Source organism: Toxorhynchites rutilus, chromosome 3 (assembly GCF_029784135.1).
Source record: "Toxorhynchites rutilus septentrionalis strain SRP chromosome 3, ASM2978413v1, whole genome shotgun sequence".
NCBI lineage: Eukaryota > Metazoa > Arthropoda > Insecta > Diptera > Culicidae > Toxorhynchites > Toxorhynchites rutilus.
In genome coordinates this window covers 82622050-82649377 of record NC_073746.1, presented here as the reverse complement: position 1 = coordinate 82649377, position 27328 = coordinate 82622050, and the positions used below count along the sequence as shown (strand labels likewise).

At 38.8% G+C, this 27328-nt stretch overlaps 3 protein-coding genes across 5 annotated transcripts; 2 read left to right on the top strand and 1 right to left on the bottom strand.

Annotated features, from left to right (window-relative positions):
• Positions 1 to 2355: 2355 nt before the first annotated feature.
• Positions 2356 to 3439, top strand: LOC129775973 (uncharacterized). 2 transcript variants are annotated; one of them, XM_055781277.1, is made up of 3 exons: positions 2356 to 2792; positions 2849 to 3155; positions 3221 to 3439. In XM_055781277.1, the coding sequence occupies exons 1-3, from the start codon at positions 2363 to 2365 to the stop codon at positions 3414 to 3416; spliced, it is 933 nt and encodes a 310-aa protein (XP_055637252.1). In that variant the 5' UTR covers positions 2356 to 2362; the 3' UTR covers positions 3417 to 3439. The 2 variants fall into 2 exon arrangements, with proteins under 2 accessions (XP_055637252.1, XP_055637251.1); XM_055781276.1 differs by having other exon boundaries at positions 2356 to 2798.
• LOC129775974 (adenylate kinase isoenzyme 1) lies at positions 3433 to 27328 on the bottom strand. 2 transcript variants are annotated; one of them, XM_055781278.1, is made up of 7 exons: positions 26828 to 27328; positions 21277 to 21550; positions 10256 to 10363; positions 9567 to 9841; positions 9424 to 9508; positions 3953 to 4102; positions 3433 to 3890 (listed from the first exon to the last, which is right to left on the bottom strand). In XM_055781278.1, the coding sequence occupies exons 2-7, from the start codon at positions 21277 to 21279 to the stop codon at positions 3801 to 3803; spliced, it is 711 nt and encodes a 236-aa protein (XP_055637253.1). In that variant the 5' UTR covers positions 21280 to 21550; positions 26828 to 27328; the 3' UTR covers positions 3433 to 3800. The 2 variants fall into 2 exon arrangements, with proteins under 2 accessions (XP_055637253.1, XP_055637254.1); XM_055781279.1 differs by lacking the exon at positions 10256 to 10363 and having other exon boundaries at positions 26828 to 27321.
• LOC129775975 (dynein light chain Tctex-type protein 2-like) lies at positions 8692 to 10049 on the top strand. Its single transcript, XM_055781280.1, has 2 exons — positions 8692 to 8841; positions 8917 to 10049. The coding sequence occupies exons 1-2, from the start codon at positions 8786 to 8788 to the stop codon at positions 9410 to 9412; spliced, it is 552 nt and encodes a 183-aa protein (XP_055637255.1). The 5' UTR covers positions 8692 to 8785; the 3' UTR covers positions 9413 to 10049.

Here is a 27328-nt window from a genome sequence, read left to right as displayed (position 1 = left end):
TGATGTTATTAACAATCAGCGATACCAATCTGTTAATCTCATCATAATATAATTCTAATGGTTTGCCATTTTGCTGACAATTCATTAATTGGTAATCTAGGGTGGCGATATCGCGTTTTTCGCCATAGTATGTTGGAAGTGTCTTTTTTATTGCATTAAAATTGATTCCAACATTTGATGCAACGAGAACAACGTTAGCCTCATTTTTAATTTTTCTTCTTATGGCCTTGCATACCATATAAAATTTATTTTTTTGGTTCACGCTACTAGTGCGGTGGGGCCTGTACAGATAAACTAGACTTTCTGCGTCAGTTATCCAAATATTTAATTCTCGGGGATCTCCTGTAAATGTAGGCAGATCTTTAATGAAGTCTGGAATGTTTTCAATTGCTTCCGGTGATACTGGTGTACCGTCCGGGTAAATCAAAAATAGTGGAGGATCAATGAAATCAAGCTCAGGTTCGGCTGCTGCTTCAAGACGCGTAAGTCGATCAAGAATTTCTTGCACGTTTACTTGCGTCATATTGAAGTTCAAGTTTTGTAGTTGGTTGATTAATTCCTCAATTTTTAAGAACTTTTCATGATCTAAACGAGCGTTGTATAATTGTGGATCTTTGCTATTAAATTCAGGTACGCACTGCGTACTAAAACTTTTACTTCATATTAAAATTTAAATCTAGATTCCACTTTTCCTTAGTATGGAATTAAAATTTCACTTTTACTGTATATTATTGCTTTATAAAAAGGAATCTTCCCTCACTTTCAAAAAAAAAATCATTTATTGTACTTACAAAATAATTCCGAACATTCTGTGGGTACGCCACAGAACTGCGGGACACGTGGCTTCGTTTCCAATCCTCTTAGGCCAGACGCAAATTGAGACGCGTATAGCGCGAGTAACTTGCCGCGATATAGCGCCTGTTTTTGTGGCTAATGAAAACAGATAGAACGGCGCAAATTGGCCAGATGACGCGAGATTGTGGTACGCTCGTGAGACACGACTCGTGTGACGCTGTGGCTGAACCACAGTTTCTCGTGCTGATCGTACCGGTCGGGTGATTGTGTTAGTAAATAAATATATTGCGCAAATCTGTGTGAATCAGTCATTGTTTGCGAGTGGCACGTTATTTACACCAAACTGCGACTGAATATGCGCTCCACCACGCTACGTTTGTGGCACGTATGAGTCGTGTTGGTAGTCTCGTGTTCGTTGATGAGCGCAATACGCTTCTCAATTTGCGCCTAGCCTTACAGTAAAAATTCGGATGCCTCTCAAGCGCGCGTTCGGTTGTTATCGAATCCTATTATCTCTTTTCCCAACACTGCCGGGTACAGTAGAGACTCGTTGGGTTGGAACCAGAGGACTTGTCTTTCTCTCCTTCTCGGTACGTCTGCATGAATCCTTTTCACCCAGGGCGAGTGATTAGCTGTCCTGGTTACTAGTGGCGCTGATACGTACGGCTGCAATTGTTGCGATCCAGATGAGTTTCGGAAATGAAGTCAAGAATGTGATTTCCTCTATCAGATCACAATTTCCTGGTGCGATGTTATTACTCAGTGTCCACGCAACTCTGACGTTGTGGATCACTAGGCACGTCCACAAACACTTTCACTTCACTTGTTACTTGCAACACTCTGGTCCCTATTCGGGCGTCAGTTAAAAAATAAAACTAAGTTTTATTGCGTTAAGAGCGATGCTCTTTATTTATTGAGGACTAAAAAGGGACTGTCTATTATCTATGCTAGAGTTTCACAAAGCCTATCTGGCTCTAGCATTATCTTATTCTTACGCATTTTCTCGTCTCGTTCTTATTGCCTCTTTTTTGTTATCTCGTTCTGTATGTGCATACACATGGCAGGGGAGGTTTTGATGACGGATCGTTATCCCAGGATACGTGCTGACGAAATGGTACAGTATTGTGTTAACTCATACATGCAACTGATTGTAGAAATTAAAAAAGGAGTAGTCCTTCAGAGGCGAATGAACTGAAAGTTTAAAGCCTCTCAAAAACAAAGAAAGAAAGAAAGAAGAGGAGTCCTTACTCTACAAGTATTCATCAATGAAATAAATAAAAAAATAATCATTGATACGATTAAAAATTAATATCAATTTGACTATCGAAACATCAGTTCATTGAAACTCGTAAGACCAAAAATTGGAGCAAAAAGTTCACATTGGCTGTACAAATTAGCCAATCTACCTAAATAAAAGTTCTTCCGAATGCATGTGATTGATGCACGTCACTCAATATGTCTCGGCATCTATCACAATGCACGTCATGGTCAGACAAGCCAGCCATCGAAACTCAAATAGTTCTGCACATATGTTTAGTATCATTCATTCCGCTATCATGATTGAATCATGAAGCAACTTTTCGGACTGATCTGCTGCGTGATATCTCTCAGTCCAATTATTCCATCTCAAATCTGCTCTCTCCACCGTGACCGTATTAAGCATCGCTTTTATGCTCTGCGGCACTGTCAGCGGTCAAATCAGACTGTGATAGGATTAGCGAATTTTCGCTCCGCCCGAGATTGTGCCAAATATGCTCGACAAAAACACGGATTGGCATTCAATTTCGCACCGAAAAGCCGGAACCATACAAACTGGTACGATGTGGGTAAAACTAGCAGAACCAAAGCCGAAGTGCTACCGAGAGATCCTAACACGTCCGCCGATCCAAAAGAATTCTACAATTGTGAAATCCTAGAGTGCCCTGAATTTCAGAACATGTCATCAATCGTAAACGATACCCGATTCGACTATTACAGTTTGTACACTAGGACTCTACGTAAATGTCTGTTTTTTTGTATTTTCGTTCTGCATTTTTAATATGTATCTGCTCAGCCTCAGGAAATGCTACCTGCGTTGGATCTGTCGGGATGTTCATTCTAGAAGATCGCAAACTAAACTATTCGCTAGCACAGAACGAATGCTCCTCGAAGGGTGGCAGTTTGGCGCACGTTGCCAGTGAAACAAGGACCAACATGTTGTCGAAGCTGTTTGCCTGCAATAACACTCTGAAAAATACAACCAACGCTATCGAAGAGGTCTACGTTGGATTATCCGAAGCGCAGGGAAACAAGTTTTTTACCTCCGCCAATGAGCCATTGGAATGCTTTCTGTATCGAGCTTGGGCTCCCGGACATCCCAGGTGATTCACATGTTTTCACTTGTTGATATTTACAAGCAAGTTGTTACTGTCACTCAAATTCACAGGAAAAGTCACCAGTCTAGATGCATTACCCTCACTAACCTTAACATGTGGACAATTAGCAAATGTAATGTTCCAAGACGATTTGTATGCGAGCTACACACTTCTGGACCACCGAGGAACGTTGCGAATTTAAGAAGAAAATGTTCAGTAAATCGTCCGAACAATCTAATTGTCTTTGGAAGGAGGTTTAATGTGTAGTAAAAATAAAGTGTGATGCGTTTGAACAGTTTATTAAATCTACTAAGATACATAAATATAGAATCTTTGGTTGTTTTTTAACCTTAATGAACGTTATAAATTACATATAGAGCCAGAATAATAAATAATTAATAATTCGTATTTTTTCCACTAATATTTTGCTACGCTAAAAAGTTATTGTTATAGTCGTGACTTTGTCGGCAGCCGTTCCCCTTTGGAACAGTTCACCCTTAGAAAGCGTAATCGATGGTTGCAGTGGTAGCTGAAATCGCTCTAACCCAGAGAATTTTGAATACAGAAAATAGTTTTATTGAATTATTTTAAGCTTCAAAATTGTGTTTCAGCAGCACCCGTGTTAGTGTCGTTTATTCCCCGAAATGAAACCTAGGCCTTTTTGCCCTTTTTGGCCAGCAGCTCGTCAATGGATTTTTCAACATCGGCGAAAATCTCCTCGGGAGCTCGTTCCGCGTTGATCTGCAAAACAGATAAATGTATAGCGCACACTGCTCGATTCTTGGAATAGTCGAATCGCGTACCCTTCTCAACTGTTGCGGGTATTGAACCAGGATCTTCTCGGTGTTCTCACGGAAAGTAGCGATGCGAGTTTTGAGCGTTTCCTCGTTGTCATCAGCACGAACCGTAGCCGATTGCGCCGCTCGGTGCAGGATTCTAGCAACCAGTGTTTCCTGAGAAAAAAGAACGGTCGAGATTCTAATTTCTGTGGATGGTGTGTACAAATTAATATTAAAACTAACCGAAGTTAGATAACTCCTAATGACCTTCTTCGGAAAAACTTACATACTGCTGAGATTTGAAAATAGCTAATTTCTAATTTAAACTTCGCAGACTTATCGATTTGAATGTTTTGTGTGTCAAGTCAATCGACGTCAATCTTGTCATATTTCAGTGTTAAGATTTGAGTTCAGAACAATTACTTTTTTTTACATAAATCTAGGCAATTTTTAGCAATCGCTCCAAATTTTGGTTTAAAAATTAAATGAAAAAATTACATTTAAAAAGTTGTATGTTACTATTTATTAACATGAGTGTTTGATAACGATGGAAAACATTAAGGAAAGCTGAAAATTGTTGATTTCAAATCTGTTTTGTTCAGAATCTTGCGTGTGGTTCAGGCCCCAGGCAGGTCACAGAAATATTCATGTCGAAAAAGACGGTGGGTAATGACGTGGACATAGAAACGTGGGACTTCTTCTTCTTCTTGATTTGTTTTATTGAGGCTTTGTACTTATTCTTTTCTTCCGATTCAACGTTAAATCGAGAAAGAAACCATAACATGTAAGATCTCTCCGGCGTGGATTTTTCAATGACAAGCCGCCACGGGTAAGCGATCGATCGTGAGTTCAAAACTCAGGGCCCCCATTGACCATCTTTGTGTTGTAACAGAATAACTACGTCCACGCAACAATCATCAGCGATGGAGATCGATCCACGGTCGAAATAAGATCGATTCATCCATACAACTGCTCTGCTCTGCAGAAACATCGGGCTGCTGTTCTATAAATAACTCAACAATGGATCAACGACTGTTTCCGCTGTCCAGTCTTAACTGTGGATAATGGAAGAACAGATAGAAAACTCTTTCGCCTAAATGGCTACTGTGTAAATGTGTACCATTTGCAATAAGAGGGAATACTCTAACGGCGAAAAATGGCAACTGTGTAATGTGCTAATTATAGATATGATAAATATGTGACATGTACACGATTAAAATTCGGCTCTGATACAGCTAAAATGCTAATGAGCCTAAAATAAAAAAAGGGATAAAAAAGCCACCACGGGGGCTCGATAAGCTTCGAATATAAGCTACATGGTGTTCAATTGGATCGTGTTAGCACTATTAAAGACCTCGGCGTTATGCTGGATTCGAAACTAACCTTCCGCGATCACGTATCCTACATCATCTCTAAAGCATCCATCCTTGGATTTATCTTCCGCGTCACAAAGCGGTTTAAGGACGTGCACTGCATCAAGACTCGTTAGTTCGCTCGATTCTAGAGTATGCTTGTGTGGTGTGGTCGCCTTACTACCAACATAGTGTTCAGCGAATTGAGTCGATCCAGCGAAAATTCATCCGATTCGCACTACGAAATTTACCATGGAATGATCCGATAAATCTCCCTAGTTACGAGGATCGATGCAAGCTAATAGGACTCGACTCATTAGTTCCACGAAGAAACGTTGCCAAGGCCATATTTACTTCGGACCTCATCACTTCGAACATCGACTGTCCTGAGCTCCTCCAGTCAATCAATTTTAATGTTAATCGTCGTAATTTGCATTCTCGTAATTTTCTGTACCTCTCCTCAACACGAATAAATCACGGATACCACGAACCTTTGACTAGCATGTGCCGTGTGTTTAACCGTTGTAGCTCCTGTTTTGACTGTCATCTCTATCGTTCGTCCCTCAAAAAATGGTATGTTGTTGCTCTAACATAATGTGAAACTTCTAATGTAATAGTTTTTGTAGGTTTTGTAGAAATAGATTAAGATAATAGTACTTAAGTAACTAACATTAGGGCAAATGTTGCCAGTTGTATTTGTGAAATAAATAAAATGATAATGGAATGTGATAAATGAGATAAATCACACTAAGCGGGACGGCTTTTATGTAGTTCCTAAATCGCTACGGTGGCTCGATCCAAATGATGAACCACGACAGATTTAACGACTTTCATTTCTATACCGGGGTGTAAGTTCAAATTTTCAGAAACGAAAAGGGGACCCTTGGAGTGCAAGGTTCTGAACGTTAATACCTCTTTGCCGGCTGAGCGGAGTGGTATGATTATCATTTCATTCGGAAGACAAAATGTCCAAGAGTTATATGATTGTTAATTATTGGCCCGAGAACTTCTTTCAATAGCTTAAAAATAGCTTTGAAAAAAGGCTATTGAAATCACACAAATCCGTATATAAGCTGGCACCAGCACGGTAATCCTTTTAATTGTTTTGCGATGTGACATGCGGAAGGTCATGCTCACACGACTATGCATTATGCTTTTCTCTTGCAATTTCATTTCGAATTGAACTTCGCATTTGGCGAAAATCGAGGTATAAATGGGTACCATTGACTATGGATTTGATAGTGTAGAAATGTTTGATATGGTGTAGTGGGTATTTCACCATATCGAAAAATCACATTAATGAAAGCAGTTGTTGAGTATGATAAACACTTTATTCGAAAGAAAAAATATCTAACAGCAATATGCTCGTTAGTTATTGATTGCTAAACCAACGGTAGTCCTACGTCCACCTTGTGGTTATATCACAGATAAATTCCACTTCCAGTTTTTAAAAGTTGCACAGCAAGGCGCTTAGAAGTATACTGCCAGGTGAGCCAATCCGTTCAAGCCATTTTGGGGTCAGGCTGCTGAGGATTCTCGAATATCACTAAAATTATTGAGAGAATGCATAATTTCAGACGCTCGTGATCAACTGTTCGCTCCCGCTCAAGTCAACATTCCCTCTTCCCTTTACCGCCATTCTGCTTTCATATAACGCCCCTCTATTAAACTTAGTCTTCAAACAGTTGCACCTTGTATCATAGACCTGATGATAATTGTTTGTTCAAATTCAAATGAATGATTTGATAATTTGCAGCACTAGCCTATACTGCCCATGTTTGCATATGAGTCGTAATCACCAACACCATTAATGTTGGGAAAACACAATTTTCTTGTTTTTTTTTTGCCTACAAGCGTAACCATACAAAATTCCAATGAAATAATCCGTCCAGTTGAAGAATACTATCGGCAAAAAGAGGGCCTAGGAGATTTTGCGGATTAAAACATATTTTTTTCCATTTAGAAAACGCTTATGTCTATTTATGCGGACAATCAATCGTTCCAGTGAACATTTGTTCGCATAACTAGACGTAATCACCAGGTTGCTCTGTCTGTTGCGTTAGTATTTACATTTCCGATAATAGTCAAAACGACTCCGTCGGTAGTTTGAATTGTAATCGGATAAAACCAAAAAGGTTGGGAAAAAAATTAGTGAAATGTCTGGCAAATTTGCTCTTGATTTTTGCGAGTCTAGAATAGTACTTTTTTCCTGAATACTCTGGGATATGATAAAAACAGCAAGTTCGTGTTTTTTCAATTAATTGAATTTGTAAAGATGGTAATTTTAGCTTATAAATGAACACCTGACTAGACAGTCAGAACATTCTTGACCAGAGAGATAATCACTAGTGTTTTTCTCCATCTACTTTGTGCCCGAATCTTATTCATTAAGTTCGTTGATTCGGGCCAAAGTTCAGTGAACTCTTTTAGAGTTCAATTAGTAATTTAGTAATTTTTGTACTTAGGCGCCTTAGGCCTCTGTTGAAAAACATCTCACACTAGAATGAATGCTCTGAAATCAACTGCAAATGGTAGACGATGTCGGAGGACTATTTATTATCTGAAATTTTCTAAAAAAATAAACCACAAAACAAACACGCATTGCATGACTGTTTTTTTTATGAATCGAGTACATTAACATGAATCTGAAAATCAGTATGCCACCGAATTGAAAAGTAACAAGTGATATTTCGAGAATAATTTCATAATTTTGATTGACGCACCATGCAGCTAAAGCAAGTGTTCTCGTTGACACCACTGCAAGACTAGTTTTTAAAGATATGATTAAGGATGTCTGAATAGTCTGTGTGGTATCTCGTTCAAAGATGGTGAAATAGAAATAAAAAATCCGATGAGTTTCATGAATAACAAACAGCCTGGGGTATGAGTGGCATTTTCGAACATGTACCAGCGCAAATCAATAGAATTTTCTGAGCTACAAATTAAAATGGAAATTCAACCATTGTTCCCCTCATCATTCACCTGTCATAGTCATAACTTCATGGTTCATACATTTCTTACTTAGAAAATGGAACGAATATATGTATAGCCATAAATTTTAAAATCTAGTTTCAGCCATACATGGTCACCGAAACGAGTGAAGCATTCTCCCAGAACGAATGCCGCTCACAATCACAATCCTCACCAATCCTTATTCTTCCACTTTCAAAAAACATCAGGGCTAATGTCGATAAACCGTAACCCAAAAAAGGTACTGCATCGATTGTATGGCATTACCGTCTTTCACACCTATCCTTGGAAAGTATTCATGTTGCCACATGTATCGAAGCCTCCACCCGACCTGTCGGCCAATCAAGCCTAGCACGAAACGTGTGTCACATACTAATTGGGGCTGAATTTCGACCTCACTGCCCGAAAAGGTGAAATCGGTGCATCATTTCGGTTTTGAACTTGCATGCACAAACAGCTGCTGTTCGCGGTTCGCGGAAAAATCAATAATTGCAGTGTATTTAGTATCAGCACAGCTGGTGTGTGATAATATAAAATGTTACCCGCATCGATGGCAGTTTGGGGTTCGCTGAAGATCAGCAGCGGAAAACAGTAAGTGTTGATGAGCCTTCTTCACCTGGTCTTGTTGCGTGAGGCGGTGGTGATATACACGATATTACTCCTCAGGGCGGCCTCCAAAGAAGAACCCAAACCGATGCGGTTCTCTGAGTCCTTAATCGCAGCACTGGGGAACCGCAAGTGCAATTATAAGGAAGTTTCAAAGGATATGAACGCCTACATCAACAAGGAAGAAGAAAAAACAACGATTGCAATTCCCCCGTACAGTGTGAACCGATTGAAAACCATGATGCAGAAGGTCATCCGACAACAGTTTATCATCCGGAACGAGGACGGGGATCTGCTCAAGTGGGTGTACAATCCAGACAAAAACCTCGAATTGTGTCAGAAAATAGCAAAGACGATAAAGGACAAAATAAGGGCGTACAACTATGAGCGGTACCGGATTATCAGCTTGTGTTCTATTGTGGAGAAAGATGGCCAAGGTGTGCAATACAAGATGAAGTATATTCTGGACCCATACCTGGATAACTATGTGCAGTATGTTCATGACATGGCCAAATTTTGGATCATAAGTACTGTTATATTGGCATACAAAGATTGAATACCACTTACGTTTGAGCACTCAAAGTATAGAATGATATCCACCGGGGCGATGAGTTTCTCGAAATCCACTCCCTGGGATGGCTCACGAGGGTATCTGGAAGTAGCGTCAAGCTATGAGAAACTAAAAAAACTAGTTTATGCACCTCACTCACCCATCAATCAGAAAACCAACGGTACTGCCCACAACCTTCGTCATGGCAGCCTCAAGCAGCTTCAGCACGGTCTCGTTCGGCACCAGCATACCCTTCTTCATCATTTCCTGCAGTTCCTTGCCCTTATCCGAGCCAGAGGCAACCTCATCGCGCAGCAGATCGCCAGTGCTGAAGTGGGAAAAGTTGTACTTGGAGACGATCTTTTCGCACTGCGTGCCTTTGCCACAACCTGGTCCGCCGAGAACCCAGATAATTGGCACGTTGGCGTCACGCATCTGGAATGAAAAATGGCCTTACTATCGCGTAATTACCCCTCGAAAATTCGATACGATGATGTTAGCTTGCAAATATGATCAGTTGAGTGTCAAATATCCGCTTATGTCATAGAATAGCTAATTCTTATGCGAAAATCACACTGAACAAAACAAATTAGTGGAGCAAAGTTAGAATTGTTGTTTTAGTGTTTTAATTTTTTTTTCAAGATTTTAATATAATACATCTTCCGTGATTCTTTGATTTTCTAATTCTATTGTCGAGTGCAATTTTAGAAGGTGAGGCTATAAATATAGAACTGAACATTTATACATCATTTACGCCCCGTTGCAAGAAGCAAGTTGCATGAAAACCGAAGCATTAACATAATCAATTACACTACAGTCTATTTTCTGCGCTGGCTTCATGCAACTTACGGTTTCATCAGGCGTCTGAGGGGTGGATGCACTAACGCCACTGCCAACAGCTGTCTTTTCCTTCAATTTGTTCTCATGCTCCATCGCCATCTGGTGGCACATGAATAGCTAACAGGCGGACATGCGAATGTGATGAATTTGCATTGTAGTCATGTAATGAGCATCGTTGGCCCGTTTGACATTGTCACCGGCACATTTGTGCAATCAAGGTCGATGAGTGACACGACGATTTATGACGAGGGATGAAACAAAACCGGATGAGTTTTGTAGGTATACGATGTTCTATTCATGAGTACTGTAAACGGTGTTTTGTGGAAATGCACAAATGGGCTTTCATTGCATTGGGGAGAATTAAAAAACATCTTGGCCTTTGAAGGAGAAAGTGGAATCAAACGGCGAAAATTCTATGCAATAATGTTGAACTTAAATATTAATTCCAATCGTGTAAACAACGAAACAATTCTCGACGGCCCGCATCGAGTCAGAATCCTTCATTCTAAATAATTATTCTGTATCGGCGTCCTACTAGTGAAACGTATCACCGCCGTTTATTTTTAGGTGTACTTGAAGCATTTAATAGCCCTCGTTCGTGGGAACGTGCACAAATGTCTTCTGAATGAGAGCACCCCTCATGAGAAAAGCGAAAAAAAATTAAGCTTGTGATGGTTTTCACGAAATCACACTTATTGTTTTGGCTCACATTCTATGTTTCAGCGCAACACACAAAAAAATTCAATAAATGCTCATAAAAGCACATCCAAAATAATATTTAGATTAACTAATGGTTGAGTGATAAAAATGATTCGCTTTGAAAACATAAATCTGAAAATATTATTCATCATCAGTAACCACGCATTATCATACAATTACGATATCGTCGCGCGGATGCTGTAGATATCTACCGACTGTATCATTCATTTACGGTAGAGGTTTTTTTAGAATCATACAATTTGTGTGCTATCTAAAGATACAGCCCGTACCATAGTAGGCAAAATTCCCATGCTCTGAACATCCTCAACACTAATTCTGATATTCTCTAACAAACAAAAACATTTGTCAAAGTCACAATCCACGGAAGAATTCACGACATATTATTTTCCCTTTTGCATTATCTAAGTGACGGCATTTGTCATGTTTTACATTTTAATAACACAACATATGCTACTCCGAATGAAAATTTGAGAGGTATTTTTATGGCAGTATATTATGTCACATAACACGGAATGAGCGAAAACCAGTCAAAACAGAATGAAGCAATATAATGAGATAATCGCATCATTCGCTTAATTTTTCTTTTCACGAGATATACTCTACTCTTATATAGGGTTGAGGAAAAAGAAATGTCGTATTTCTGATCGAAATTTGACGCTTTATTTAACATACTTAAGTCAAATATGCGCCGTTTTGTTCGCAAACTTGTTGTCATTAAGAAGGGAACTTTATATTCCCCCCCTTATAAACCACCCCTCCTTATTTGCAAAAAAATCAGACAGCTAGTTTTCGCAAGCCTCTTTTGAGGCCAGCTTAGTATCACCAAGAGCGTTTTGCATGGGCCGGAAGAGATGATAATCGCTTGGAGCCAGGTCCGGATTATACGGTGGGTGCAATAGGACATCCCATCCGAGCCCCGTAGCTTCTGTCGGGTCATCAAAGATGTGTGAGGCCGAGCGTTGTCCTGGTGGAAAACAACACCATTCCTATTGATCATTTCTGGTCGTTTCTGGTCAATCGCCTGCTTCAAAGCTGCTCACAGTAGAGAACCGGGTTGAGGGTCTGGCCATGGTTGAGCAGTTCATAGTGGATGATTCCCTTCCAATCCCACCAAACACACAGCAAAACCTTCCTGGCCGTCAATCCGGGCTTGGCGATGGTTTGGGCCGGCTCACCGCACTTCGACCACGACTTTATTCGTTTTATGTTGTCGTACGTGATCCACTTTTCATCACCAGTCACCATCTTCTTCAAAAATGGGTCGAGTTCGTTCCATTTCAGCAGTGCATCGCAGGCGTTGATTCGGTCTAAAAGATTTTTTTGCGTCAACTCGTGTGGCACCCATACATCCAGTTTTTTTTGGAATCCAATCTTCTGCAAATGGCTCCAAACGGTTTTATGGTCTATATCCAGTTCCTGGCCAATCGAGCGAGTGCTCACATGTCGGTCTACTTGGATGATTTCAACGATTTTATCGGTTTCCACGACGATTGGCCTACCAGTACGGGGTGTATCTTCGACAGCCAACTGCACCAGAACGAAATCGATCAAACCAACGCTGTGCTGTGCGAATCGTTACAGTATCGGGTCCATAAACTACACGATTTTTTTCGGCCGCCTTCGTTGCAGTTTTACCTCGCAGGTAGTGAAAATGTAAAATATGGCGAATTTCTTGCTTGGTGGACTCCATCTTTGACACGCTATAACTTGAGACTGAAAAGGACAATCACAACACTGTCAAAAATACACTTGTAGCACAGATTGTCGTCTTTAAATAGCCGTATAGTATGACCCGATGCAATAAGTACAACACAAGATATGTTTAAGTGTTGCCATATATTGACAATATACGACATTTCTTTTTCCCCAACCCGATATATTTCTCGTCGTTACTTCCTCTGGGGGTACGTGAAGGACCGTTGCTATGTTAATAAACCACAAAATTTGAAGGAACTTAAAGAAGAAATAACTCGGATTTTCAACAGCATCGAAGTCGTAATGTTAGAGTTGTGCATGAAGAATTTTGTTCACCGTTTAAACGCGTTATCGAAAAAAGGGTTGGTCAAATCGATAATGTTCTAAAATAAGCTTTATTTTCGTTTTTCAAAAATGAAGCGTGAGCGTTTAATCTGAAAGACCCTGTATTTTCTCGACTTTCTCGAATCCAGGTCACGATAACCGTCTCCTCGTCATTGTCCGAGCTGTTATAACTACAACTTAAGGGTACCCTTAGTAGAGGAAGATAATCGCAAGGCGCAAGGTCGGGAGAATACAGAGATTGTGGAATTGGTTAAAACTTGAGGCTTTCCAGGTACCCACCGTACACAAATTCTACGGTATCTCAATTGTTCAATAATGAAGCCAACACGTTTCATGAATATTCCAATTTGATTAGCAATACGCTGTTGAGTGATTCACAGGTCATTTTGAATCAAAACTTCAACGAGTTTACGACGATTATCGTCTGAGACAGTGATTGGACGTCCGCTGCGTGTTTTGTCAACAGTAAAGGCTTCTCCAGGTTGGCAATCACGAAATGTTATTACCCATCGATTCACAGTGAACCTATCAACAGTATCGTCACAATAAACATACTGTAAACAACGATGGATCTCTCTAGGACTCACTTCCTCAGCAGTTAAATATTCGATTACAGCAGGTTTGGATTAACAAAGCACCAGAAAACGACACCATACTTCCACTACTCAAAACAAACTGAACGAAAGCAACGCCTTCAAACTGTACAAGCGTGTTGAGAAGAAATCATACTTTTCTTTCTACATACAGCCATTTCATGCCAAACCAATATAGTGGTTCTCAGATTTCAGATAATTTGCAGGCAAAATTCCTATGTAGTGCGATTAAATATCAAACATCGAAAAAAACTAAATGGACGATAACTGCGTCAAATATACCTCTTTTCATATACCGCACAAAAAAACCGCACAAGAATAAAAATCGCATAAGAAAATCGCACAAAAAAAATCTCACACAAAAAAAACGCACAAAAAGAGGTTTTCCTGTACTTGCGAAGAAATTGGATTTGATTTTTGTAATTATTGATTGTTTTTGTTTTTCATAGTTTACACGGTCTCGAGACCAAGGGCGCTATATTTTGTTATATATATATTTTTTTTTTTTGAAGGCTGAAGTTTTTTTACAAAGCATAGCTAAAATTCAAAGAGTCGTTATGTTTTGCTCTTAAGTTATGATTTTTCAACCAATGGTACAAAAAATCATTTTTCCCCATTTTCCAAAAATGCAAAAAGTTGATTTTTATGACCACCCAAAAATGAAAATGGTCACCCTAATGAAAAAATAAAAAAATAAGATAAAGAACTAAATTACTACTTTTCACGAAAATCTGAGAACCACTATATCGGTTTGACATGCAATGGCTGCATAACCCAACAACTAGTTTGTTATTATGATATCCTTGATCACATTCGCATAAAATGTCATTAGCAAAGCAACACGATAAAAATGCGCATTGGGCACGGAACAGGGACTACATTTGAACATCATTTGAACAAAATTTCGATCAACATTCAATTATATAAACCATGCTAACATCGAAACATAGTAATATGGTGTAACCAATTTCCCAGTTTGTCTCCGTTCCATTGATTCTGTCATTTGTCTGCTGTTGGCAAATAGATACACATCGCATTTCGCTTTGTGTGAATAAAAAATTGTTAGAATTGTTTGAAGAACATTCCAACATCAATTCTGCATATATTTTACCCATTAGCCTATAATTTGATTTCCTAAAAAGCGGACAAAATGCAAACGCTTCAATGAATCATGCATTGATTAACTTCACTACACTGCCGAGCATCCTTGCACCCTATAATATATAAGTACACAACGAATAAGACTCGATGTTGTAGCTTTTGGCACAGTCATTCCACCACAAGTGAAACTCGATGTCTCATGTTCAATTCCGTAGAGTCACCCTCCTCTATAAAAATCAAAGACATAGTCATACGTCAAAACTCGACGTGGTCAGGATCAAAATTTTCCAAACCAACCCTCAAACGATTCCATGACTGGACATGTTTCGTTCGGATGGACCAAAGTATGTGTCGGAGTGGAACTAAATATTTTCAGCTGCTTGGGAAGGTTTTGAGAACAATTATAGCAAAGACAAGGCCCTCGTATGACGATATTGCCTTGAAATAGAATTCAATCGGCCATGGCTACACCGAAGCATCAAATTTTTGATTTGGTCAGGAATTTACACTGATAGGCAATATGAAGTGCCCACCTCATCATCGATGTTTTCGAAAAAGTTCCATCGAAAGGCCTCTGGAATGTTTATGTTTTGCCATTTTGACATGTTTTTAAGCAAACGGCCCGAGTCAGTTGAAAAATTGTAGTTCATGATATGCAATACGGTGAATTGCATCGGGTTGTTACTAGGAAGTACAGTATCAACAAGACAGCTGTTTGAAAAATTCTTTTGAAACTAAAAATGTTCGCGAAGCCAAGATGCACTCGAAGATAACTGTCTGAGAGATCCATGTAACCATCAGTTCAGCTTAGAGCTTCGCCGTTTCATAGCACTGGAAATAAATAGCAAATTTACATGGAAACGCCCATTTATCAGCAAGGCAAACGAAGCCGGGATAAGCACTGCTATTTCCTATATCAACGTCTTGCGGAAAAATCTGAAGGTTCCGCTGATCCAGACGGGCCTTGAAGAGAACTTCCTTCTTCAGCAGGACAGCGGCCAGAGGCATATTGCCAAGAAGGCCACCTCGGATCTTGTCGGCTTAAACCACTGGAATTGCCTTGACAAAGCACGGTCCTGAACCCCATCGAGAATTTGTGGGTGTTTCTCGACGCCAGAGTTGTAAGAATTAGTGTTACAAAAATAACTATTTGAAATCCATATAGCCTGGGAAGAGATGGATCCCACTTGGATGTACTTGAGTGAAAAGCATGCCGAAGCATCTGAAGCTAATGCTGAGTGCTGAAGGTGGACGTATGAATTAGAAAATGTATTTCTTTCGCTTTAATTTATCTTTTTTGGAGCCAAAATGAAATAGGCACTTTTTTGTCACTATTTGTTTGGCTTTGAACTACATCTTACCTTTCAATATATGGGGCCCATTTCAATGTTCCGGATAGAAAAAGTGATAGATTCAAGATAGAGGAGGTATAAATGGCCCGTCAATCAGTTCGGAAGTTGATAACATTCTAGATAACGATCAGCTAACATCATATGTTGAAACTGAGAGCTATTTTGGAAATAAAGCCGCTCAGTGAAAGTATTCTGTGAAATGAAATATCCTTTTTCCCTTCTGATTTGAAAGTCGATTTCGCACATATCACGTTGCATCGAGTGGAGGCATAAATTTTCAGCTCTATTTTTTAATTGTTCAGCAGAAGCCACGATTCGGCAGACATCCAGTTAGTAACCAGTCGTTGAGGGCGACGGCGAGGACGTTCAAACTCCCTTGTTTAAGGCCGGGAGATGTAAGTTTGGCCTTTCTTTTACAAATTGGCCTTTTCTTAAGAATGAACTGGAAAAATTTAGGGCCTCTATAATACTAGACAACACCATCATCATCATCGAAACATCTCCGGCAAATGAACGTTTAAGTATAAAGCCCCAATATAAACAAACCAAGAAGAAGAAAAAGCCACAAAGATTGAGGAATTGTGTAGAAATAAATAAAAACTCAGAAACCATCAGAAACCAACGAAAATCATAACACCAATGGTTCTTTTCAGAATCACCAAAAATTTCATGAAGAGTTATTTTTTCCAGTCAACTAATTCATTTTCCGTGTAGATTACTTCATGCACAAGTCAATTATCATTTGAAAAATTCGAACAAATAGAAAAACAATGTATTTAAACCGACAGCCCTTGATGTAGTCCTACATATATTCGGTTATGTACCCCACATTACTTACCCGCCTTTTTATCAATACAAATAGTTTTTTTTTTAAGTAAAACTTTTTTTAAGTGAATAATAACTGAAACTTTCATCTTCCGTTGTGAACTGAAAAGCGACACTTTCGTTACTTCTAGGACCATGAAACAGTAAATTTACCTGGTGGTGACCCTACAGAAATAGACTGCTGCCTTTTCTGGAGCAGCACAAAGTGAATTGTACATTTTGGTCGGACTTGACCGCTACAAGATTTTTTTGATTTTTTTGTTTGTTTAAAAGAAGTCTTCTTCCGGTGGTTTCATTGCTTTTCGTTCAGCAAGGCGGAACATATTCCAGATGCAAGACGAGAGAAGAAAATTAATCTTGCACACTTATGTATGTTGAAAATCAGAGGCGACCATCACAAAAAAAGTATATTATTGCCAAAACTTCTGTATATGATGGCTCAGACGTTTCCATTAATAGTACAGCGTAGCCCGAGCGGTTCAAACGAAGTGTCGTAATGGAGGCTGGTCAGTTGACGTCTATTGAAGTGTAATTTTATATTTTATCTTTGTTTCTATTGGTTGAGCTTTTTCGTATGACATTCTATTCTCAAGATATACCAGACATGCGAGTTGAAATTGTCCGGTTGATCCTCTGTTGTTGCAGTGTTATATTCATTCTTCATTTGAAGAAAAAAGCGGTCAAACCGTATCGTTTGCTTATTATAACGTTATTTCGACAACCCAAAGCGCAAAAAAATCATTACTTTCAGCTGGTGAAGCAGGCACTTCTACTGCAAAGTCAAATAATTTTGGTCGATATGCTGTACCATGGCTCTAGCACACACCGCTACACCCGTAAAGGACGCAATTAGAACCCTTTAGTGGGAAACTACCCAGCCCCGTCAGATTATCACTTTTGACGTAGGACTACGTCTAACCGGAAGATATAGGGGGTGAAATGGAAATCTAGGCACTGAACAAGTAGGAAAAAATGCAAGATTTGGAACGCTTATAACTCGAGCATTTCTCAATAGATCGCAAAGGTTTTTGCATCAATTGATAGGAAATATATCTACGCATCTATCATAACGAATAACATTTCATTTTACTTGAGATAAATAATTGAATAATTGTGAAATATCAAGCATTGTCAAAATTCACTATGTGCCCATTTTTTATTGGTCCATTTTGTGCTCCTCAAATCGTACCGACCAAAACGGGCAACCAGAGCAGCAGCGAAATAGAATGAAGCACGATTGGAAAGGAAAAAGAAAACAATGAACGAAACATTGGTCGCAGTCTCACACATGCGTAATTCTCGAGCCAGCCAGTCAGCTTAAAAATCCCCGCTCCGCTGCCGTAACGATCATTCTCATTCAAGCCGTACACCACATCGTTTCGCATCAGAACACATCAACAAACCAACCCAAACAGCCATGTCTGGACATGGTAAAGGAAGAAAATGAAAGGAAAGGCAAAATCCCGCTCGAACCGTGTTGATCTGGAGTTCCCCGCAAGGGTAGCTAGGCCGAGCACGTTAGTACCAGTCCACCTAGCCGGCGTTATATAGTTTCGGCCGCCGAAGTGATCGAGTTAGCTGGCAAAGCTGCTCGCGACGATAAGAAAACCCGCATTCGGAACAGAACACATTCGGTTCGGTGGACAATCAAGACAACAGGCAGTTGCAGCGAGTGGCGAGTGGCAAAAACGCAATCGCAAAACGGCATCAGGTAGCAGAAGAAAAAAGTTTGTTCTTTATACAAACTGCTTTGGTGGCAAATCCAGAACAAGGCGGCATCGAGGGCGTTCGAAATGGTTTTTTTTTCAAAACTACGAGTGCTAAGTTTTCTAAATTGGAACCATAACAAGGCGCTTTTCAGGGCCATTAAACCTTCCAAAAAAGAGTTTAGGAAATACTGTTCAATGCTTTCTAAAACATTATCCAAAATAATAATAAAACACAAATTGATTTTTTCATAATTTGTTTGCCAGGATCTGATGAGTATGTGAATTTGGCAGTTGTTCTGAGCTTATGATTTTCACCAATTCTTAAATTGCTTCTAGATTGAAAGTACAGTAATTTACACTTATCTCGACATTTAGCTAATTGGACGGACCTGTAATGCGACATATTTAGTTGAACATTTTTGTAAACATAGAGTTCGGGGTCCAAATTATGACCCCACATTGAAAGTCGACACTGTACCACTGTCATCGCAAATGTTCAATTACAGGTTAAAATTACCTCCAATCCGATACTGAGTGGTGGTAATGCGACGTGCCATTGAATGTAATTTACTGTAAAATATGTCACAAGCTGGATGGGAAGAAATTTTCCAACTGTGAAAGCAAATGGCAAATGCAATCGATAAACAGAAAGTTTTAGCCGAACAAGATGGGGATATCGAGTGATAACAAAACAATAAACTCTTTAGATTGAAGATAATTTTGTGATCCTGAAAAGGACCTTTTTAGCCTGCATGTGAATCCAACGAGCGAACAAATCGTAATGAATGTATTTTTTTGCCATCGCTCCCTTTTAACGCTCATTCGTTCGTCTCGTTGGACTCGCCCCTCTGGCTGAGTCTGCCGATTTGTCTCCATCCTGTGAGTGTGTACCGCTAGAGTATAAAACACGCGGACCCCAAAAAAATATCTTATTTTCTTTCAAACCGTAAACCCGTGTGGTTGTACGGCATCGGCATCGTGGACGTAACAAAGGAGGACAAGTTAAGGGAAAGGCAAAGTCTCACTCGAACCGTGCAGGTCTCCAGTTCCCTGTTGGTCGCATTCACTGATTGCTCCGCAAGGGTAACTAGGCCGAACGGATTGGTGCCGGAGCACCAGTATACCTAACAGCGATTATAGAGTTTCGGCCATCGGAGTGCTCGAGTTGGCTTGCAAAGCTGTTCACGACAATTAGAAAACCCACATCAAGAACAGAGCAGCTTCGGTTCGGCGCTCATCAAGGCAACAATTAGTTTCAGTGAGTGGCAAAGTGTTTCTCCGGCACGTCGCATTAAATGTAATTTACTGAACAACATGTCACAAGCTGGATGGGAAGAAATTTTCCAACTGTGAAAGCTGTGGCGAGTGGCAAACGCAATAGCTAAACAGGAAGGTTTAACCGAACAAGATGGGAATATCGAGTGATAACAAAAACACAACACCAAAGGTTCTTTTCAGAACCATCAACATATTCATAAAGAGTAAACAGTAAACTAATCCATTTTTCAGGTAGATAGGTAGGTATTCACGTAGGAGAAGAAAATAAAACAATATATTTAAAATATATTTAACAAAAGCTGTCCCCATTGTATAGTCCTACGTCACTCCGGTTATGTCCCCGACATTACCCACCCGTCGTTTTTTTTTTTGTTTCAATGGGGTATGCCCTTGCAGTCCAGTCCTTCGCCGAATTTAAAGATATCGACAAATCGTTCGGCGTGTGGCTTTCGTCAAAAGAAAAGGAGTTTTATGGGAAAGGAATCCGCAATTTAACTAAGAGATAGGCGATAACATAGAAAAAAATATCCTGAGGTTCTCCTGAAAATTATGTGTTTTGCTCATCGCAAAAATGGTAAACGTTAAATGGTAAAAAATGGTAAAGTGACAACAAATGGTGCAGAGATGAACAAATGAAAAATATTAAAATTAATGCTTCAATATTTGAAGAAAAGTTCGCGGTTTCTTCGAGACCATATCCGAATAATTGACTTATTGCGTAAAGATTCTCATCGAAGCAAACTTTATAACAGAAATAATTACTGTAATCGGACAAACGAACTAACGTTGTCAATGAGAAACAAGCAATATAACGAATCTTAGTGAAACACCACACGCACTGAATTTTTAATTGACATTACCGAATGGAACACTTCTGACATCTGTTCCGTAGTCTGATATAAAATTGTGTCACTCGCACATATTTTGAACTTTTTACGCAAAAACATAAATATGTTATCATATACATCTGGCGGATCAACTTTCGTTTATTTTTATGTTTGATCGCTACCAACGAGAAAATGCCTACACGCGCAACGCGTCTTTCTCTGGGCGGCTCAACGACGATACAAAAAAAAATCAAGCTTATTTTTAGAAACCACAACAATACGAGCGCGATCGCAATCACCTTTGACAGCGAGTGTGCAACATTTCACGTGAAGGTCAAGGGTAATTTCAAGCCTTCCCACCCTTAACCTTGAGCGAAAGGTAAGGCTACACTCATCGGATTTCCTACTATTAATTCACACTCCGTTACGCAAGTACTCTCTTTCATCGGCGAGTTTTTGTCGCACTTCCCATCCTCCACAACGCTGGCAGATTTCCAGCCAAACACCGTTCAGCACTCAATCGAATTTATCGAATATGACTTACGTAAGGGCACAATTACACTCTGCGTTTCGAATGACACTCACCATGATTGCAAACTTGACGAGGCTGGCTTTCTGCACAAAATCCACAAATAAATAATACTGATTGTTGGATCACAAGTTGCTGCAACTGTAGCTGAAGATTGTCTGTCCGCACTGATGCTGTTGATGATCACGTTCTACCTCTTCTCATCGACAGAATACATATGTATGTAACGTGGACCAACAATTCTTGCGTCCTATCTTCTCTTTCTCTCGTTCTCCTACGCTGAATGGACCAGCGAGCACCGTTGCCTCCGACGACGATCGGTGAGTTTAGCTAGGGTAGTATAGGAAATTTGGGTCGTACAATTGTTCAATCATTGTTATTTATACAACATTTTATTAGTTGGATGATTGTTGAGATACGTTATATCATTTTGGAACATCAATTACCAAATTTTAAGACGTGTTTGTCGATGTAAATTTTCTCGATAATTCTCGAGGTAACATAATGTAATCGTAGAATATAAACTATCAGAATCATAAAAAAACATCAGGTATGTCAAATAAATTTCTCAACATGATAACGCCGGGCCACATACTGGGCTAGAAATAACAGCTCTGCTCCATTTACTATATTCGCCAGACATTGTTCATTCAGATTACGACGATGGCGGTGCATTCAGACCTCACAGAATAGCGACTGAAATCTTACAAAAGCATCAAATATAACGTTTGCCTCGGAAGGCAAATAATCCGTAAGTTACTTGAAGAATGGAATGTGTTAGCCATCCCTAGTTGGCTGCGCATCTTCACCAATAAGTCCCTCGGTGATCGAGGAAAAACAACCCTACCTGTGACGGATCGATAAGACAGGAACGGTAGGTCTGTCATCGGTCGGGGTAAGTGAAAGAGGAGAAAAAGAATCATAAACAAATCGATAACGTATGCTAGTTGAAATTAAGAATTTACAAGAAAATTTCGCAATACTTAAAATTAATTATATATACTTATTATCTAGTGAGTACAACTATAATAACCAAGCCAAAACATATCCTAAACAAACTTATATTCTAGCTTAATACTATCGAGGATTACATATAGATTAATCTAATTTCTAACCTAGTAAATACCAAGAAAACGATTGTTCCTGCTCTTGAAATTAAAAGAAATTATTAAGGGGACTAAACGTGAGTAAAACTGTAAAAATAGGAAATGAACTTATAACTACAATTTATTAATAATTGTTTCCTACGTATAATTTAAAACTAATATTTTGTACATATGTGCAATTCCCAGGGAAATTATAATTCGCCTTACGGACCTCAAACATCGGGTTCTAAAATTATAATTCCGGAAGAAACCCCCCTCCGTTGTTACCACTCGTAACAGAATGGTTATCAGTTATAGATGTTTATACCTTAAAGATCATTCGCTTCCAGTAGGTTAGTTAAGTAGACGGATGCGCATTTATTTGGCTATGAAAGCTCCCAAAATAATTAATTGTTTAATTTACTAAACAAGCAATAGTTCTTTCGCATCTAATACCTGTAATGACAATTTTCCCAGGCTCCTCGGTTTTGTAGTCCGTGTTTTGGAGAAACATTGCATGTAACCCACTAAAACCCTTGCTTCTTTATTTATTTGGACTATAAGCTATAAGCCCCTTACCCTTCTTAAAAATAAACATGAAAACAGAAAACGGAAAATACAAATTTATAACTTATACATTCAGGTGGTTTTTGAAATATAATCTCACTCGTTTCGAATTTCTTCAGATGTCATATTTACAGAAAAAACATTTTGCAGCATGTTGAACTTGCGCATGAATCTGGTTATCGGTTCATGCTATAGTTTCTGTACCTCAGGGGTAAATCAAACATCTTCAGTCGACGAAGAGAAACGGGACTGATGATAAAACGAATCCTGTCAGGTCCAAATTTTTAGGATTGCGTGCGGATCGGTCCGAAGCGACGAGTTAGTGCAAATAGTTTCAGCGCTTCTTTGACATTTGCTCAATTAAACGAAAGAGATCGATTCATCGTCACGCTCAAGTCTCGAACATTCTTTACTTGTTGTAGATTCAAACTTCCCAGCCTATAGTTGAAGATTATCGGCTTAACTCTCCTTGTAAAGATTTTTTTTTTTTTATCTGTATTATAGTGATTTTCAACTCATTTGGCTGGTTCGTCACTTTTACTTCCATTTTAGGAAGAATGTCGGGAGTGAGAATTGAACTCGTGACCTTTAGCGTGAGAGGCATGGATGTTACCACTACGCCAGATCGCCTCCACTCCTTGTAAAGATCATAACAGAGCATTTGTCGGGGTTTACGCTCAGTCCATTATTCTTTCAAAATTGTCCATATCCTGCTGGAGCAGATGGCAGTCAGTGATGTGTTTCACTGGCAGAAAAATCTTCACATCATCCGCGTATATAAGCACTACCGCGATGGTCAAGAATGATGGTAATCTATTCATGACCATGACAAACAAAATAGGCCCCAAATGACTTCCTTGCGGAACTCCTGAGCAGTGGTGGTATTTTCACTGAAATGATACACTCGCGCGCGAGTTTCATGCCGGAGCCGAGGATACAGTCATCACCGACGAATATACGAAGAGCCAGTGTGCGCTAGTTGGGAGCAATCTTGGTGCGAGTGAGTCACACTGTCTTTCACTCTCTTTACTCTTAGGGGTTCAAGTCTGTGAAAACCTGTGTCCAGCACTGAAGCGCGCTGATCCGCACTCTGTTACACTGAGGAATACACTGAAGAGTGCAATCTCATTCGACATATAATCCACACGCATGTTTCACCTCGGTTCACTTTTTTCAGCGAACCACAGCGCTAAGTTAATTGAAAGCCACTTTTGTTCTTTTACCTGTACGCATCAGAGCGCTCTGGTGCAATCATGATTTTTTAAATATTTGTAAGTGTATAATCATCTGGTGATTGATTAAAAACTCAAATGATGGGATTGATTAGCTCAAATGAAGGGTGCATTGACACCAATAGAAGGTGGATTTTATAATCCTTGAAAACATGTGAATACGTAAAAATATACTATAAAACTACTGTAAACCATGAAAAACACAATTTTATTTATATGTTTTGAAACATTCGAATACCTGATTCCACACAGGTGCGCTGATTTAGAGCATTTAAAAAAGTGGACAAACCATGATCATATTTTCAGCTCGACAAACAAAAATCATTTACCTTACAAAAATACCGCCGCTGCCACTTGTGTAGTACGAAAACCAGGAATAAGAAATCAAAAATATAATAAAAAATAAAAATATAAGTGTAAGGTAACGCTCTGTGCAACACCGTGTTTCAGTTCCTCCCCCTTAGAGCGTGAAATTATTTGTGTATGACCCCAACATCTGCCCCTCTTTCTAAAAGCGTTACACATACGTTACACTACGTCTTTGATTTCTATATAGGGGGGTCACTACGGAATTGAAAATGAGGCATGTAACGTTTTATTAAGAGATTCCAAACGCATATTACGCAACTTGTTATGTTGTATATCATTAGACAGGAAATATATCCAGCAAATGTTTTTCTTAAACCATGAACAATGAATATATTTTAAAAAAATTACAAATTATCGATTAAAATGGGTATGATATTTCGATTTTACTAGCCACTCGTTTTCCCTCACAAACCAAAGCGCAATCTTTTTGCCTACAATTCGGGCGTTTGCGCACTGTCGATGCGCATTATGAATTATTGTCCATTCGCCGACCGATAATAAGCATTTATTAACTAACAATTTATGTAATTGTCAGACTATTATAGCTTAAGTAGTCGTGATCTTAATATTATATATGTCTTCCTTAGAAGTAATTATGTTATTATTTTACCCGTTTCACTTCCCTGAATTCACTTGTTCGTTCTCCATTCCCTTCTCTATAAATAAACAGAACTTAACACCCGATGAGATCAAAAGAGCACTCATGGCCATACAACTCTACAAACAATGTTTCGGATAACGAGACAACGTAGGAGAAAATACTATTTTTATCTATACTATATTTCTATAGTTATAGATTTATTAGACTTTTGTTTATATCTAACCTATTTGAACTTGTGTTCCAAAATGCACTGATAATTGATGACACCTTGTCCTCTTCTGCATAATTAAATTAACGACATAAAATGCATAAATCTTTAAAAATTCTCTACATCACTCTACATCATATCACTATATGTTAAACGTTGTTAAATTAAAAAGCTTTTCTAAATAGTATTCAAAATACCGAAGGGGGCATGTTTTGAGTTATAAAGGTTTTAATATTAATTTAAATTTTGAGTAAAAATTTTAAGGAAGTATTTAAAATGTTATTTTTCCTAAATAGTTCATTGATATCCCAACTTAGCGGTACATATTGCGGTACATCATATTTTGATCAGATAACAAGATTTCAAGATGTGATTTTTTGCAAAAACGGTCAATGATTCGCTCTGTTAAAAAATCAGTCGTGGTTAAAATTAGTCATCAGACAAAGGAATTTCTGATTCACGGTGGCCTCCACTATATGTATAAAGTTTCAAAAAAACCCGAGATAGCAAGAAAACTTTATGAACTTTTGAGCGAGTGCGTCTGATAATTTTGAAGGCAATGTGGATTTGATTCGATTATGAAATCCATACAAGTCTCATATGGTTGGTCTTAAGTTGAAGCGGACCTAGTAACAAAATCGGAAATTTCGAGTTATTGATTGCATTGGGTTAAGCATTTCGTAAGCTACACACCACATTCATCAAATTTGGAAACTAACGTGCACAGTAGGAATAACGCATCGAAATTGTTTTGAATGATCAACGAAAACTCCTTAAAGCACTAAACTTCATGCTCGTTTTTCTCGAAATCATGAAAATTTCACATGGTTCGGTCTGACTTAACACCGACCATTTTATAGAAGAGCAAAAACTAACATATTTTTAAGGAGATAATGGGAAAGAAATTGTTCTCCAAAATTATCCTCCAAATTTTAACTTCCTAAAACTAATCTTTAAAACGAACAGTTGAGTAAAACTTCATTATTACCATTACAGAGAACGAAATCGCTGAAGTTACCCTCTTTTCTCGCTTTTGCCAATCACCTTGCCATGCGGTCTCATTTCTCATTCTACTTTCCACACACGAGCACATCAATGATGCTTATAATCTTAGAATATTAGAGCATGCACTAATAAATTACTTGCGTTAGTTCAATCTCGAAAAATGTATTTTGAGCTAACATTGTATTTTTCACGCGTACGTTATATTAAAATATCCTCAATGTCCAACGCTGTGGTGAATATAGCTCTGAGTAAACACACCAATTAGAGCCACTTGTCTAACAAAAGATAAGGAATGTGTATGATTACATTGCTCGTTAGATTAAACGATTGATATGGATTATCGAAGGTCAGTTATACGCTGTTAATCCAGCGTAACCGTAACTAACTCAAAACTATTTGCTCATAGAACAATCTTGAAAATGGAATAAAATGGTATACGTTCATATTTTCATTTGTCTCATCAAAACATTATTCTCTTTTCACACAACCTATAACAAATTATAACTTCACCCAGTAAAAAAAAATCCAAACATCACTTACCTACTTAAATCGTCTCCCTATTATTAGAGTTTATGAAATATTCAGTCAAAAAAAAATACCACTCTCGTGGGAAAAATCACAGTGATACACGAGTACACCCAATAGAACGGCTCTACAAGATAAAACGTATAATTTCGTCGGAACTGTTTTAACTAGAAGCAATCCCTTCAATTCCCTATATCTTCTCACTATTAGAGCAATGACATTACAAAATATAATGTGCCCTAGATCCACTCAATGCTTTTTCTGACTGCTCTGATTGAGAAATGAATGAAGCGGTATACTACACGCATACTGTTATTGCGAATTATTATCGATCCGATAGTTAGGGGCTGTCATTAGGAAATACTGTGCCTGATAAAACGCGCTGTTTGAAATCTCCCAAGAAACCAAGCGATTTGCCGTTCGATGCCGAGAAAATGTTTCGAATCAGCAAGGTGTTTACTGCATTGTTATCAAACCGAATATATTTCCCCGCGAGTGCATCTCTCCTCGACGCGT